Here is a 15120-nt window from a genome sequence, read left to right as displayed (position 1 = left end):
TTAATTATATCTAACTAGTTAGTTACTGCGGTGCATTAGCTAGTCTGTCTGTATGAAAGACCAGTGATTGTAACATTGTGATACGAGGGCTGTCAATAAAGTAACGGTCCTTTTTATTTTTTTCAAAAACTATATGGATTTCATTCATATGTTTTTACGTCAGACATGCTTGAACCCTCGTGCGCATGCGTGAGTTTTTCCACGCCTGTCGGTGACGTCATTCGCCTGTGAGCACTCCTTGTGGGAGGAGTCGTCCAGCCCCTCGTCGGAATTCCTTTGTCTGAGAAGTTGCTGAGAGACTGGCGCGTTGTTTGATCAAAATGTTTTCTAAACCTGTGAGACACAGCGAAGTGGACACGATTCGAAAAATTAAGCTGGTTTTCAGTGAAAATTTTAACGGCTGATGAGAGATTTTGAGGTGATTCTGTCGCTTTAAGGACTTCCCACGGTGCGAGACGTCGCTCAGCGCTCTCAGCCGCCGTCGTCAGCCTGTTTCAAGCTGAATACCTCCACATTTCAGGCTCTATTGATCCAGGACGTCGTGAGAGAACAGAGAAGTTTCAGAAGAAGTCGGTTTCAGCATTTTATCCGGATATTCCACTGTTAAAGGCGATTTTTTTAATGAAAGACGTGCGGACGGGTCCGCGCGTCGGCCGCGACCCTCCGCCACAGGAAAAACACCTCTGTTGAAAGCCTTAAGGACAAGTTGGAACATGTCCTGCTGTTAAACAATTTCTCATATACTCACTCCACTGAAAGCCATCAAAAGCCACCTGGATTTTACAAATGGTTATCAACACGGAGGTGTTTTTCCTGTGCCGCCGCACCGCGTCGGCTGCATCCCGACGCGCGGACCCGTCCGCATGTCTTTCATTAAAAAAATCTCCTGTAACAGTGGAATATCCGGATAAAATGCTGAAACCGACTTCTTCTGAAACTTCTCTGTTCTCTCACGACGTCCTGGATCAATAGAGCCTGAAATGTGGAGGTTTTCAACTTGAACAGGCTGACGACGGCGGCTGAGAGTGCTGAGCGACGTCTCGCACCGTGGGAAGTCCTTAAAGCGACAGAATCACCTCAAAATCTCTCATCAGCCGTTAAAATTTTCACTGAAAACCAGCTTAATTTTTCGAACCGTGTCCACTTCGATGTGTCTCACAGGTTTAGAAAAAATTTTGATCAAACAAAGCGCCAGCCTCTCAGCAACTTCTCAGACAAAGGAATTCCGACGAGGGGCTGGACGACTCCTCCCACAAGGAGTGCTCACAGGCGAATGACGTCACCGACAGGCGTGGAAAAACTCACGCATGCGCACGAGGGTTCAAGCATGTCTGACGTAAAAACATATGAATGAAATCCATATAGTTTTTGAAAAAAATAAAAAGGACCGTTGCTTTATTGACAGACCTCGTACATGTACTAGAAAATCATGGTTTGTCTACAGTGAAGATATAATACAATAGTAAATATTTAACTGAATTTAAAGCAAAATGTGATTAGCCATAATGTATTAAAATTTACATGTCTCAAAATGCTGTGTATGATTGTATTCCCTTCCATTACAGAAGTGACTTGTAGCATAGTACTACCCCACATACAGAATGTCCTGACAGCAAAGAATAAGAAAACTGGTGCATCCCTAAATGTCTTGAAATTCTTGTTGATTAAAAATAAGACAATGAATTTGCTTCACAGATGACTTTTCAGACCTTTTGGGGCTACACAGTGTTTGAAGGATAATGGCATTTTAAATGCACAGTATAATTTGACCGGCAAAAGCCCCTAAAAGCCTGGGAATCAGCAAGACATTACCACTGGATCCCTATTTTTCCATCTCTATCATGCGTTACCTTGTTTTCACCTAACAGGAGGATTTCCATAATATTCATCCAGTTGATTCCCCATGCAAACCAAATATCCATTGTTATGTCTAGCTTCAATTGTTTCAAGATGCCTTTATCATGCAGAAGGATGCTTTAAGAAGAGTTCATCTCGGCAGGCCCTGCGGCCCATCCTCAGCCTTAGTAACCTGACTGTGTGCCCAATTTTCCCCTATCTTCCACCCTTCCAGATTTTTTTGTTACCATACCTGTCTCTATAACCTTCCTTTCTACTTGCACTTAATATATCCCAGGATTCGCCCAGGTCTGACTACCAAGGGAAGGTTGTTGGGCAAAGTGTGTCACAGGGCCTGTCCGGCTTTCATGAACTGCAATGTCTCCATCATTATGAATTAGGGGCAGTATGGTGGTTCTTGATGACTCCTGGAGTCTTACCTGCTTTGTTTTTGATTGATCTCAGCTATCTGGGCAGCGTTGTTGTGACCAGGTCCTCTACACCGCAATAGGTAAGGGTTGGATCCATGTCTGAAAGGGGGGGGTTAGCAGGTGGGACTTTTTTAATCACCTCGTCCTTTAAAGGGGAATACAAGACTCTTGAGTCTTTGTTTCATTTGTCTCGTTCTTCAGTGAATTTTGCAGTTCATTTCAGCTATTTTCTTCCCCCTTTTTTTTTTCCTTAACGTGGCTATGCATTTTGAGTTCTGCAGTCTTCAGTAAAGTATGCATTCTGACTGGTATGCATATGCCATCTGTTAGCTAATAGCTAAGGTCAGCGAGGTATCACCAACATGATTTCATGCTTGAGTGGTTTGCTAACTGACCACCTTCATGTGCAATTTTATGTAGAAATGCCTCACTCCAGGTATAACTGCTGTTGTATCAATCTAGTTCATGTTAACAGCCTGAAATTGGAATAACCCATAGTCATTATTTCAGATATGTTTCCTGGTTGACCCATTTGATTTTAGCAAACACAGTAAATTACTCACATTACTCTGCAACATATTGTATATTGTGGTAATAAACAGCACATGCAAGACAGAAGAACACAACTCTGATTGACACAGTTCCTAATTGATTTCATCAGCTGTTGAATATTTAATTTTATTTATGGAAAATTATTGTTAGACATTTGATAGTTCCATTAAAGTAAGCTCTACAGATAAAAGGCGGGTAGCTCAGTGGAATAAGGAGTTGGTCGACTAATATGTAGACCTGGGTTTGATTCCTCGTCATACTACCTGTCTGTGTCATTGAACAAGACACTTCATTTGCATTGTTGTAGTTCACTCAGCTGTAAATGGGAACCAGACTTGACTCTGGAAGCAAGTTACATAGGACTGGTATTTTATCCAGGGGGTGTCATAGACTCATCCATTTAATACTTCAGAATCTGGATATAAGCAACGTCACCAGTAGGTCTTGGGGCCTATAGAGGACTTGCTTCTAACTTCTCTGCTTACTTACACTGAAATTCACAAATTGTATTTGCTGTGAGATAGAAGGTGAATCTCTCAATTAACTGGTCAATTCACGTTCCACCCCTCACCTATGCTCACAAGCTTTGAGTGGTGACCAAAGCACTAACATCAAGGGTAAGAATGGCCAACATCAGTTTCTTTCAAAGGATGAGAGTATTTAATAAAAATTGCAAGGATGAGGGGGTGAGATATCTTAGAATAAAGTTCTACTTGTGCTTTGTCTTAGCATAGTGTCGTCCAGACTGGATAAACAGTGGACAAATTATATATTAGTGTAAGTGTGCTCAAATTACAGTTCCTGAAAATGCCCTACCACAGTCTTACAGTAAAGGTAAAGTAAAGCCAATAAAATTGTAACTATTCCCTCTTCACTCTTGAAAAAGCTAGTTGACATCATGACCAGACTTGTCACCAAGTTATGTCTAAAATCGCAGGCCAAAGATAGGTGTCCCCAGTTGTAAGGCATTTTTGTGGTGCCTTGAGTCCCCAATACATTTCAAAAACTATCCATTGCTTTTGAGACATTACTTCTGCAAGCAAATCGACAGATAATAGTGATGGTGATCACATAATCTTAACCCTCCTCTGCCAGTTACTTGTTTTTATTCCAAAAGGCTGGATTGATTGTAGTATAAATTCAGTGGGATGTATTTGTTTCAACTTAGTCTACACCACAAAGACTCAAAAAATTCTCCAATCGACTCCACATAAAGGTGACTGAAATGCTCAAGTCACACTATGCTTACAAGTAAATCTCCCAAATCACTGAGTATCCTTTGGAATCCTATTAAGCCTGTCATTAAAAACAGAAAGTGTCTGATACAGCTATAAATCTTCAAAGACTGTGCAGGAAGATGAGCGTTGGATACCACTACTCTGAAAGAGATACAAACTTCAATAGCTGAGATTGGAAACATAATGTACTTTTGCTTGAACGCTTCATCAGTCAGAAGTTTGTGATAGATTGAAAAGCATATACATTATATTGTATATAGACTGTGCTAAAAGCCACATCAATGACTGAAGTCACTTGGAAGAAGGTTCTATGGTGTGATGAGATTAACTTTGGGCAGCTGGACACTTTCATTGTCCATCACAATATTTTAGTGTGGATATCAGGATTTTTCAGTGGAAAATAACAAAACAAAAATTGACCATTTTGGCCATCACTGTGCATCACTATATAACACTGCCTCTTCTCCAAAATACAAGTACAGACATTTTCTTTGTTGTCCTATGACCATAAGACAGACAACAATCTACTAATTAATGTCTTTATGCTACTCATTACTTTTTGCGTGAAGAGCAAGTATCACAAATTTGTCCAGGGACTGACAACTATGTGCTGTCAAAGGGACAAGCCTGTGCATTTTTTCCCTATTCAATGACTAGCAGGTGATCTCACTGGCTGGCGCCATTTGAGCTGATGGATAGAACTCATCAGGGAAATCATCTGCAGAGGTTATTGGTTACAATGAAAGCCAGCAGACTGTTGGCTCATCACATAGGCATAGTTGTTTATTCTCAGTGTTGTCTTGTAGATAATTACCTGCATATTCAAACTCATCCAGGTAAATCCTGTTTCTCGATGCTATTCTTAGCTCATATGAGGTTTTTTTTTCCTTTTTGGCACTTTAAAAAATATTCATGAGTATTTGATTGACTATTCAAGAGTATTCCAGTGTGTTGGGTACCGTGCATTTATGAAATGGGTTGTCTATGTGGACTCAGCTACTAGTTTCCAAACTGTCACTTTGTAAAATCACTTTTAGCACTCTTCTCAAGCGTGACACATAATGCTGTATATATTTTACAGATGCTTGTATCACACGGCACCAATTGAAATTTATTTTGGACCTTTTATCTCCAAGAAATATTTTGCAAGATTGACATTATTATGAAGTCACCTTAGGCCATGTGTCCACTTGGAGCCGTGCTTTTCAGTTTGGTGGAGTTTGTATTGCTTCTTCGTTAACAATGACATAGAAATGTCTGCTGCATGTTCCTGGCAGTGCTTTAAGCTTAGCATGTGTTTTGTTCTCAGAGCACCAGTTTAGGAGGTATTTAAAAAACAAAGGGAAAAAAATGCAAAAATAAGCAGCAGATTTCCACCCCACAAGTGTCTGTCTACATCTGATTACTTAAAAACTTGTACCTGTCTTGGTGGACACATGGTCCTGAATCCCCTTTTAAAGCATCTGTATATAGCATGACCATACTGTAAGCACTAGTAGACAATTGCACTTGTACGTTTGGACTGCAGAACAGTTCTCACTGCCATGTGAAGCAAGTGTCATGCCAAAACAGCTTTTGCACTTCTTTTTTTTAATCCTAAAGGAACAAAGATTTTGCTAAGGGCATGCTGTTGGAGGGCATGCTGAGGGGGTGTTGTGGACCCCATTGTTTGCGTAAACTGCCCTATGAAGTGTGATTGAATGTATTCCCCTTTAAAGTCGTGTTCATGTGCAAACTGCCATGCATGCCATTGCTAAATATTGCTCTTCCGTTTAAAAAAAGAAACAATTATAGGGATAAATTCTTGTGACATTTGTCGTCCTAGTGCTTCGCTTTTCTTTGGCTTATTTCTCATTATGTGACTGTTCCCGAGTAGTCATTTTCCCCTCCCGCCATCTCTCCCCCTGTCAGCATGGTGAAGCCCATTGTAGACAGTATCCATGTCTATAAAAACACATGATGATGCTTTGTTGCTCAGCCGTGATTCCTCCCCTCTACTAATGACCTTCAGTTTTTCTCTGCAGCCACGGTGGGAAGATGGCTTCTCTGTATTGCTAATTGTTTTCTGTTCCTTGAGAGAAGCAAGTGTGTGTTTGTGGCAGACGTCTGTGGGCTGCCAAGCTATAAGTGCCTCAGTGAAAGGGAGGGAGGTCTATAGTTGCAGTCTTGCGAAGAAATATATGAAAGCTTGTCATCAGTCATAAAATCTAGCTTTGTGTTTTAACAATTCCCCCTTTCATTCTAGACCTTTGCTATATGGAATCAATAGCAGTAACTTTAGTAGCCTACAACATATGTGACTGGATATATCAGGAATTGATACATTTCTTTCGCTAAAACTGTAACAACAAAAATCTTTTTGATGCCCCTAAAGGCCAATGAAATATCAAGCTGCAGAATCCCAGACATTTTAATATACTAGCTGGATTTATGAAGTAATTTTGTAGAAAGAGGTTTGTTGTTCAAACCTTTGAAAGCCTAATTTGCTGGATTTCAGAGTATGCGTGTTACTGCTCACATCACTACTTTGCCAGTGTGGTGCACCTCTTGCTTAGCACGAGCAGCACTGCTTTGAAACTGTGCATTTCTGATTGTGTGGGTGGCACTCCACAAGGCAGAATGCTAAGCACTTCACTGATTGTGTGTGGCCTGGAGTTACCTGTTTTTCCCCCCCTCCTCTCTGTTTTGTTCTTAAACAGAAAACATCGAGGTGCGCCGAGTGTCCTTTCAGGGTCTGAGAGGATTGAAGCACTGAGATACCAACGTATTAAAAAGACCAAGAAGATGATGGTGAACAACAGTAACTCCAAGACAAGAAAGAAAGCAGGTGTGAAGAATCATTTGGTTTTATTTGTCTTATAAAATTTACTCTACTAAGGCTGAGATATTTAAATCATTCATTCCAATACTATGGTCAACAACAACCTGTATCCAGCAGTCCCAGAACTTGTCCACTGCCGCTGTGTTTGGCTTCATATCCTCAGACTTTGGCCTACCATAATTTCCAGACTATAAGCCGCTACTTTTTTATATACTTTGAACACTGCGCCTTAAACGATGTGTCGAATTTATGGATTTTTATAGGCTTTCTTGCAATTTACTCATAAGTGGAAATATGGCCATTAGGGCCCCTTCACACATAACATGATTGAAGCTGACTAGCGCATGAAGGAGGAAGTACATGCCAGTCGTGAAAAATCGGAGCCGCCTCTACTGCCTCATACACCTGTTACAACTACAGCTACAACTATTGGCGTATATCAGCAGCCGAAAGAGAGAGTGCCCTGTGAGAGCCCTGTGAGAGCCCATTCGATCCCTCTCGCGGCAGGTGTCGACCAAATTCCAAGTATCACACACGAGCATCCAACACCGCTCACTGGGCACTTATAAAATGTTGTGCCGTTCATGTCAGCATGAAAATAGTGAGCAGATGATCACTTTCGAGCTGGCAGTGAAATTTGTCTTAGTGCCCCCACGAGTGTGCTGTTGCAAAAGCAGCAACACACACACACACACACACGCACACTCACGTGTGGCGTGGGGTGACAGAGCACACTTGCATGATATGGGGGGCCAGACAGCCACGTCTGAGCGCACACAGCCAGGCAGCAGTGGCCGCACACAGCGCACATCGGCAGGCTGCTCCATGTGAAACGGACTGTCAGATCACACAGCAGGCATTCTGAATGTCACGCGTGTTCGGCCCGACACGCGTGTCCGGCAGAATATGCGTGCTGCAGGACTATGACAATATGACAAGCAAACAGTGCCACAAATACACCATTTTCAGTCACGTATCACCAAAAATATGAAATAACGAACGCCGTTTTGTCAGTTATTACGGCACTTTTTTCTCTCTTTTTTTAAATACGTTTATCTCCTTGTTGATTTTAGCCATTTTACACTCCTGTTATAAGAGAGTGATTGTAGCGCAGTGCTAAAGTTTCTGTCTGTTAGTCAGAGCTTTTGTAAATTGCAGGTTCGAATCCCGTGAGTGGCATTTATTTTTTTTAATTAACCACGGTAATTTAACCGCAGGGTTCTGTATTGCGTCCCCTTTTATTTATTATTTATATCAGCCAAGAGATATTCGCTAATTATAGAGCTGGTTTTTATTTTATTTTTCTCCACATCAGCGGCGCAATGTGATGCAACACATTCCAGCTGTTTGCACTGTGTTCGTGCACGCACACAATGGTTCGTGGTTCCCCATTTCGTGTTTGGTTCACGGACTTTCTTCCCGTTTCTGCATCTTTTGTGCTATGTGTGAAGGGGCCCTTAATGCTGTCTATTGATTGGCTGAAAGCTGCGGTCCTCATGCCGAGTAAATTCAGAGACGGAGTAAATATAAAGTCTTGCCTGTTAATTTCAGTGGGATTCATCACATCCTGAAGCAAAATTATCCACATAAAGCCTCCTGATTTTGGAAAGTGACATCTGTAAATCCTTTAATTCCTTCTCATGGCTGAAGAATGGTCCTGTGACTGCATTTCCCTCTGTCAGATCACTTTTTCTGCACAGGAGGTCATCCATCAGGTGGCTAATTTGCAGAGCTTGGTGTGCCTGTCCAGGCCGATGCAAGACCGGGTCACTCTGCTACGGGTGTAATCCTATGGTTAGGTGTCTGTGGTGCTGTCAGCAGAGCCTCGATCCTTTCCCCCCCACGGTCCGCTGTTTGCGGCAAGTTGAAAGAGTCACAGCGCAGCAGCGCCTCAGTCATTAACGTCTCAATTACCACAGGCATCGGGCGATTCTGTCTGCATGCAATGAAATTATCCCATGATCCACAAAGAAAATAAAATTATGTTAAATTACTCAGTTTTGCCTCCGTGTGGAGCGGAGACACTGCACGACACTGTTATTCCGTGCTCGTCAATAACTGCATGTTCTACCTTTGGGGAAAAAAGCATTTACGGTACGTGTTTGTGTATGAAGTTTAAAAAAATCTTTCTGTGTAAATATCTTATCTTATATCTTATGTTTTCAACGTGGACACCTGCAGCTTATAGATACATACATTTGTTTTTGCTGCTTTCAGGTGTCTCCACCTCTCAGACCCAGCAGGCCTACACCTCTCAGGTACTCCAGCCAGAAGAAGCTCTCTACCTCCGCAAGAAGAAGAAGCGGCCTATTCTCCATGATCCATATACACGCTTTTCTGCTCTGCTGTACCGCCGGCCACTACGGGAGGACCAGAAGGCTATCCTGGCTAGCATGGATAATGTAGATCCAGACCATGCCACCTTCCTCTGAAAGCACTTCAGGACAAGGTCACATTCATGCAATATGCCCAGTCCTAAAATACCACTACATCCCAGCTGGGGGAAAGAAGAATGTAAGATGTTAGCAAATGATCTGTAAATGGGGATAAGCATTAATTTCAGCATTTAGATTTGTTATGCTTACACACTTTGTCACGCCAAGCTGCCATGTATCAAATCTCAAGTGAAGTGTTGATAAAACTGACTAATCTGTGATACATGCAAATGTACTCTGTAGAATTAGAAGTGAGATCATGGCTGTGACAGAAGTCACAATAACTCTTTCAGAATCAAAACTTTTTTTCACCAAACGAGTTTCAGTAACAATACGTACAACAGTAAAGATGAATATTTCTCTCTCCTCTCTCTCTCCACACACACACACACACACACATATATATATGTATATGTGTGTGTGTGTATATATATATATATATATATATATATATATGTATGTATGTATGTATATACACACACAGTGCTCATCACAAATGTTTATAAATGAACAACTCCAAAGGCAAACTGGAAACACATCACAGACTAGAGTCCAAATCCTTCGCCACCAATCTGAAAATGTGATGATTTGTACAGCTTTTGATTGAGGCGTCCACAGACCTAAAAATGTCAAACGTATGCTTAAAACTGAGTTAATTACCAGTACAGATCAAACCTATAGATGCTAGGGGGTTTCCAGTTTTACTCCAGTGCAAAACAAGCTCATCAAAAAGTTGCAGTACTTCATAATTTCTTTTCAAATTCCCTATTTTAAAACTCCAGTGTTACTCATTTTAATTTGAAAGATTTTTACAACTCTGGGTCATGTTTCTTTTGCTGAGCCAATCCCCAAACAGCCCTGCAGGTCTCTGTTTACAGTACGTTCAACCAGATCCACGCCGCCAGCAATGTCTTACTTGCTGACGAACTCGCCTCACAAATAAGGGTGTACTCACTTCCTACAAATGTACCTCAGAGCACAGGACACGAGATCACACAACCACCAAACTCAGCCAGCAAAATAAACTAGCTTTCTTCTTTTTAGTTTTGACTTTATTATGCTTTTTGCTTTTACTTTATGTTAAACAGTCTATCTTTACTAAGATGTAGTTTTTATATTGTAAAACAAACTGATCATGGATGCAAAGACATTTGATAATCACATATTGTTTTAATTGCCCTATTTTAAATAACCAAGTTCCAGGTGTGTTGTTAGGGGGGAATAATAATCTGCCAATCACACACTCGATCTATGATATTTTCCCTCCAAACAAACTCTTGAGCATCCTTTAAGGCCCCTTCACACATGACACGATTGAAGTCAGCTAGCGCAGGACGGAGGAATTGCATGCCAGTCGTGAAAAATCGGAGCTGCCTCCAATGCCTCGTACACCTGTCTACAACTATTTGCACACACAAGCGGCAGAAAGACACAGTGTGCCCTGTGAGAGCCCATTCGATCCCTCTCGCAGTAGGTTTTCACCCAATTCTAGATGACACACACAAACATCTAAAGGTGCACTGACATGAGCATGCCTTATGCCGCGTTCACACCGGACGACATGCAACGCCACAGATTCGCATCCCTCGCCTGGCGATGGACGCGGCACCATCGCCCGGTGTGTTGCTCTGCTTTTGCTGTGAAAATTCACCCCACTGTGTCATCAAATAGGAGGAGCTTCCATTCTGCTCGCCATCAAGTCAAGATGGCGGACCTTGATCACGTGGAGCAAGTTGCTGTGCTCTATTTGTTGTGGAAATCTGACAAACGTCACCAGCAGCGCCGTCCCTGGGTTCATAACATCCTCATGAGATGTTCCCAATTCGGGGAGTTTCATTATTTGCTGCAGGAGCTGCATCTGGATGACGGCCGCTTTCAGTGGTACTTCCGCCTCTCCAGGACCCAGTTTGAGGACCTCCTGTCCCATTCGCGCACGCACATATGAACAATTTAAAAGAAAAATACTGGCTGCCGTGGCGGGGCTGCTGCTCGCTCTCCCCTCAGATTCTGTCATAATTGTGTTATAAACCAGTCACCATTTGTTTTATTATACATCTGTGTAGTTAATAAATAAATTAATCTTAATGGACGAATCATTCGCGCGCGCATGTGAAAAAAAAAACTGGCTGCTGCGGTGCTGCTGCGGTGCTGCTGCTCGCTGTCCCCTCAAACTCTGTCATAATTGTGAAATAAAGGACAAACGGGACATAAGTCTTGCTCACAGGCTGGCTGCCAGAGACAGATCAAATCAAATCAAATCAATTTTATTTATATAGCGCCAAATCACAACAAACAGTTGCCTCAAGGCGCTTTATATTATAAGGCAAAGCCATACAATAATTACGGAAAAACCCCAACGGTCAAAACGACCCCCTGTGAGCAAGCACTTGGCGACAGTGGAAAGGAAAAACTCCCTTTTAACAGGAAGAAACCTCCAGCAGAACCAGGCTCAGGGAGGGGCAGTCTTCTGCTGGTACTGGTTGGGGCTGAGGGAGAGAACCAGGAAAAAGACATGCTGTGGAGGGGAGCAGAGATCAATCACTAATGATTAAATGCAGAGTGGTGCATACAGAGCAAAAAGAGAAAGAAAAACTCAGTGCATCATGGGAACCCCCCAGCAGTCTAAGTCTATAGCAGCATAACTAAGGGATGGTTCAGGGTGACCTGATCCAGCCCTAACTATAAGCTTTAGCAAAAAGGAAAGTTTTAAGCCTAATCTTAAAAGTAGAGAGGGTGTCTGTCTCCCTGATCTGAATTGGGAGCTGGTTCCACAGGAGAGGAGCCTGAAAGCTGAAGGCTCTGCCTCCCATTCTACTCTTACAAACCCTAGGAACTACAAGTAAGCCTGCAGTCTGAGAGCGAAGCGCTCTATTGGGGTGATATGGTACTATGAGGTCCCTAAGATAAGATGGGACCTGATTATTCAAAACCTTATAAGTAAGAAGAAGAATTTTAAATTCTATTCTAGAATTAACAGGAAGCCAATAAAGAGAGGCCAATATGGGTGAGATATGCTCTCTCCTTCTAGTCCCTGTTAGTACTCTAGCTGCAGCATTTTTAATTAACTGAAGGCTTTTCAGGGAACCTTTAGGACAACCTGATAATAATGAATTACAGTAGTCCAGCCTAGAGGAAATAAATGCATGAATTAGTTTTTCAGCATCACTCTGAGGCAAGACCTTTCTAATTTTAGAGATATTGCGTAAATGCAAAAAAGCAGTCCTACATATTTGTTTAATATGCGCATTGAATGACATATCCTGATCAAAAATGACTCCAAGATTTCTCACAGTATTACTAGAGGTCAGGGTAATGCCATCCAGAGTAAGGATCTGGTTAGACACCATGTTTCTAAGATTTGTGGGGCCAAGTACAATAACTTCAGTTTTATCTGAGTTTAAAAGCAGGAAATTAGAGGTCATCCATGCCTTTATGTCTGTAAGACAATCCCGCAGTTTAGCTAATTGGTGTGTGTCCTCTGGCTTCATGGATAGATAAAGCTGGGTATCATCTGCGTAACATTGAAAATTTAAGCAATGCTGTCTGATAATACTGCCTAAGGGAAGCATGTATAAAGTGCATGTCTTCATCAAGGACATGTCTTCATCAAGTATAAACTCCAGACATCTCCACTTCACTACATATCCAGTCCCTGATTGGTCATCGCGACGCGACAAGACAAAAACGTTCAGATTTTTCAACTTGGGGAATAGGGCGATGCAACATGATATCGCGCCACAAACGCGCCAATCGCTAAAATCGCTTCATTCGCGTCCATCACATCGCATTGCATGACTTGGACCTTTGCAGAAAAAAATGATTAATCCACCACGAAATAATTATTTTATATACGCAGCATCCAGTGCAAAGTGCATGGCAGTCGGTAGAACAAAGAACGGCGTCCAGCTGTGAACACAGTGGGTGGGATCGTCACGACACAGTTCATGCTACGCGTGAGCCATAGGCATGCTTGTGTCAGTGCACCTTAATACTGCTCGCAGAGCAATTAGGAAATGTGCAGCCATTTAGACTGTTAGCATGAAAACAGTGAGCAGGTGACCACTTTCCAGCTGGGTGTGAAATTTGTCTCAATGCCCCCACAACTGTGGAATTGCCAAGTACACGTGTGCCAGAGTGTCGGCTCCCCCCACAGCACGTGTGCATGTGTTTTGCGTGCTTCACCCCCAACACATGGCGTGTGTGTGGTTTTCTCAGCGGTGCGATGTGGTGCAACACGTCCCAGCTGCTTGCACCGTGTTCGTGCACACACACGATGGTTCGTGGTTCCCCATTTCATGTTTTGTTCTTCCGGTTTCTGTGTTTTTCATGTGATGTGTGAAGGGGCCCTTAGACATGCACTTTAAGCCATCTTGGCACAGTTTATTTTTAAACATTTTTGTCATATTTCTTACACAGATCAGATCAGACAGTAACTGTATGTACAAAGTGTAAGATTGTCAGATGCATCCACACAACATCTCTGTGTGACTGTACAAAAACCGCACTACGAAGTGTTTATATTCTACGTTCATCACATGTCAGTCTAGAAGTGGCAGATGCAGAGATGCAGAGCAGTGAGCATCAGTTAAAGACATTTGAATGTTGTGCAAAATTTGAAATGGCCAATACATTATCTAACACAAAAATATAACATACCACCTCCTATCTGTGCCAAAGATTGGAAGATGCAACTTCATGAAAAAATAAAACCAAACATCCATCTTAATTAACAAGTGAGCATTAATAGATGAATAGATTTAAGTGCAAGATGAAGCCTGTTATGTTATAGCATGTCTGAAAAGGAGGTAACGCAGATTGTAATTGTTTTCAGCCTGTCCGATTACAATTTGAAAGCAGTAATGTGGTGATTGCCATTTCTAGAATTGGCTGTTAGATAATTTGAGAATAACACTTGAATTTGATGGTCAGATTCCCGATGGAACTTGGTGGCAAAGCTGTAAAGAATGCTATCAGTTTCGCCAGTAATTAGTTACAGATTTTGACAGAAGTAACTGATTTGCTCCAAACACTCTTTAGCTCTTCATGTCTCAAAACGATTTGCACTGGAGCAAAATCTTGTCAGTTTACTTGTGTTCATTATGTTGACAGTTTCAAACATTTCAGAAAATAAACTTTAAGCCAAAACTGTTTCTAATAACTGTGCTTAACAGAGGATAGGATTTTTGTGCCATAGTATACTATACTGAAGTTTTGTTTGTTTTTGCCTGAATGAAGATTCTGATTGGATTCTTGCTACACTCATATCTAATTTTATTTTATTTTATTTATTGTTTTAGGCATCTTCTTAATACACGAAACACTCAATATCAATGGCATTTTTGTTGATTTTGGTCTCACGCACATGAGTGTGTGTGCGGGTGAGTAGGGGTGTGTGTTTTTGTGTGTTTGTGTGTGTGTATATATATATATATATATATATATATATATATATATATATATACACGCACACACACACACTGCCATTCCATGAGTCAAAGATTAGTGTCATGGGGCATTGAAGGAAACATAAAAATGAAGCCAGACATGTTTGGCTCAGTTTGGTACAATAACAGTAACTTTTGTTTCCGTCTGACTGAATTTTATTAAAAAGACAGTGATTCTGATTATCTAATTTACCCATGTGATAAACAAATGTGGATATTACAAACATCAAAATATGTATTGGAACACATGTTAGAAAGTCAACTATAACACACACCACACACATGTTGTAAGATGTATAAATGTAACAGTACAGGCCTTTCTTACTTTTTCAGCTTTGTTCAAACGGTGCTCACTTTCTATAA

General features: G+C 41.5%; 1 protein-coding gene across 3 annotated transcripts in view; it reads left to right on the top strand.

Annotated features, from left to right (window-relative positions):
* LOC117517749 (protein turtle homolog B-like) overlaps positions 1 to 9392 on the top strand; it is a 394390-nt gene extending 384998 nt beyond the window's left edge. For 2 of the 3 annotated variants that reach the window (XM_034178899.1, XM_034178897.1), the window contains 2 exons: positions 6757 to 6884; positions 9096 to 9392. In XM_034178899.1, coding sequence (XP_034034790.1) covers positions 6757 to 6884; positions 9096 to 9310 — 343 coding nt within the window. In that variant the 3' untranslated portion in view covers positions 9311 to 9392. Of the gene's footprint in view, positions 1 to 2301; positions 2348 to 6756; positions 6889 to 9095 lie in introns of those variants that run through there. The other variant, XM_034178898.1, reaches the window with a different exon arrangement.
* The last annotated feature ends 5728 nt before the right edge of the window (positions 9393 to 15120 follow it).

The sequence above is a fragment of the Thalassophryne amazonica genome, chromosome 9 (assembly GCF_902500255.1).
Source record: "Thalassophryne amazonica chromosome 9, fThaAma1.1, whole genome shotgun sequence".
In the NCBI taxonomy this organism is placed as follows: domain Eukaryota; kingdom Metazoa; phylum Chordata; class Actinopteri; order Batrachoidiformes; family Batrachoididae; genus Thalassophryne; species Thalassophryne amazonica.
The sequence above is the reverse complement of the archived record's forward strand: the minus strand, read 5'-3'. Positions and strand labels throughout refer to the sequence as shown.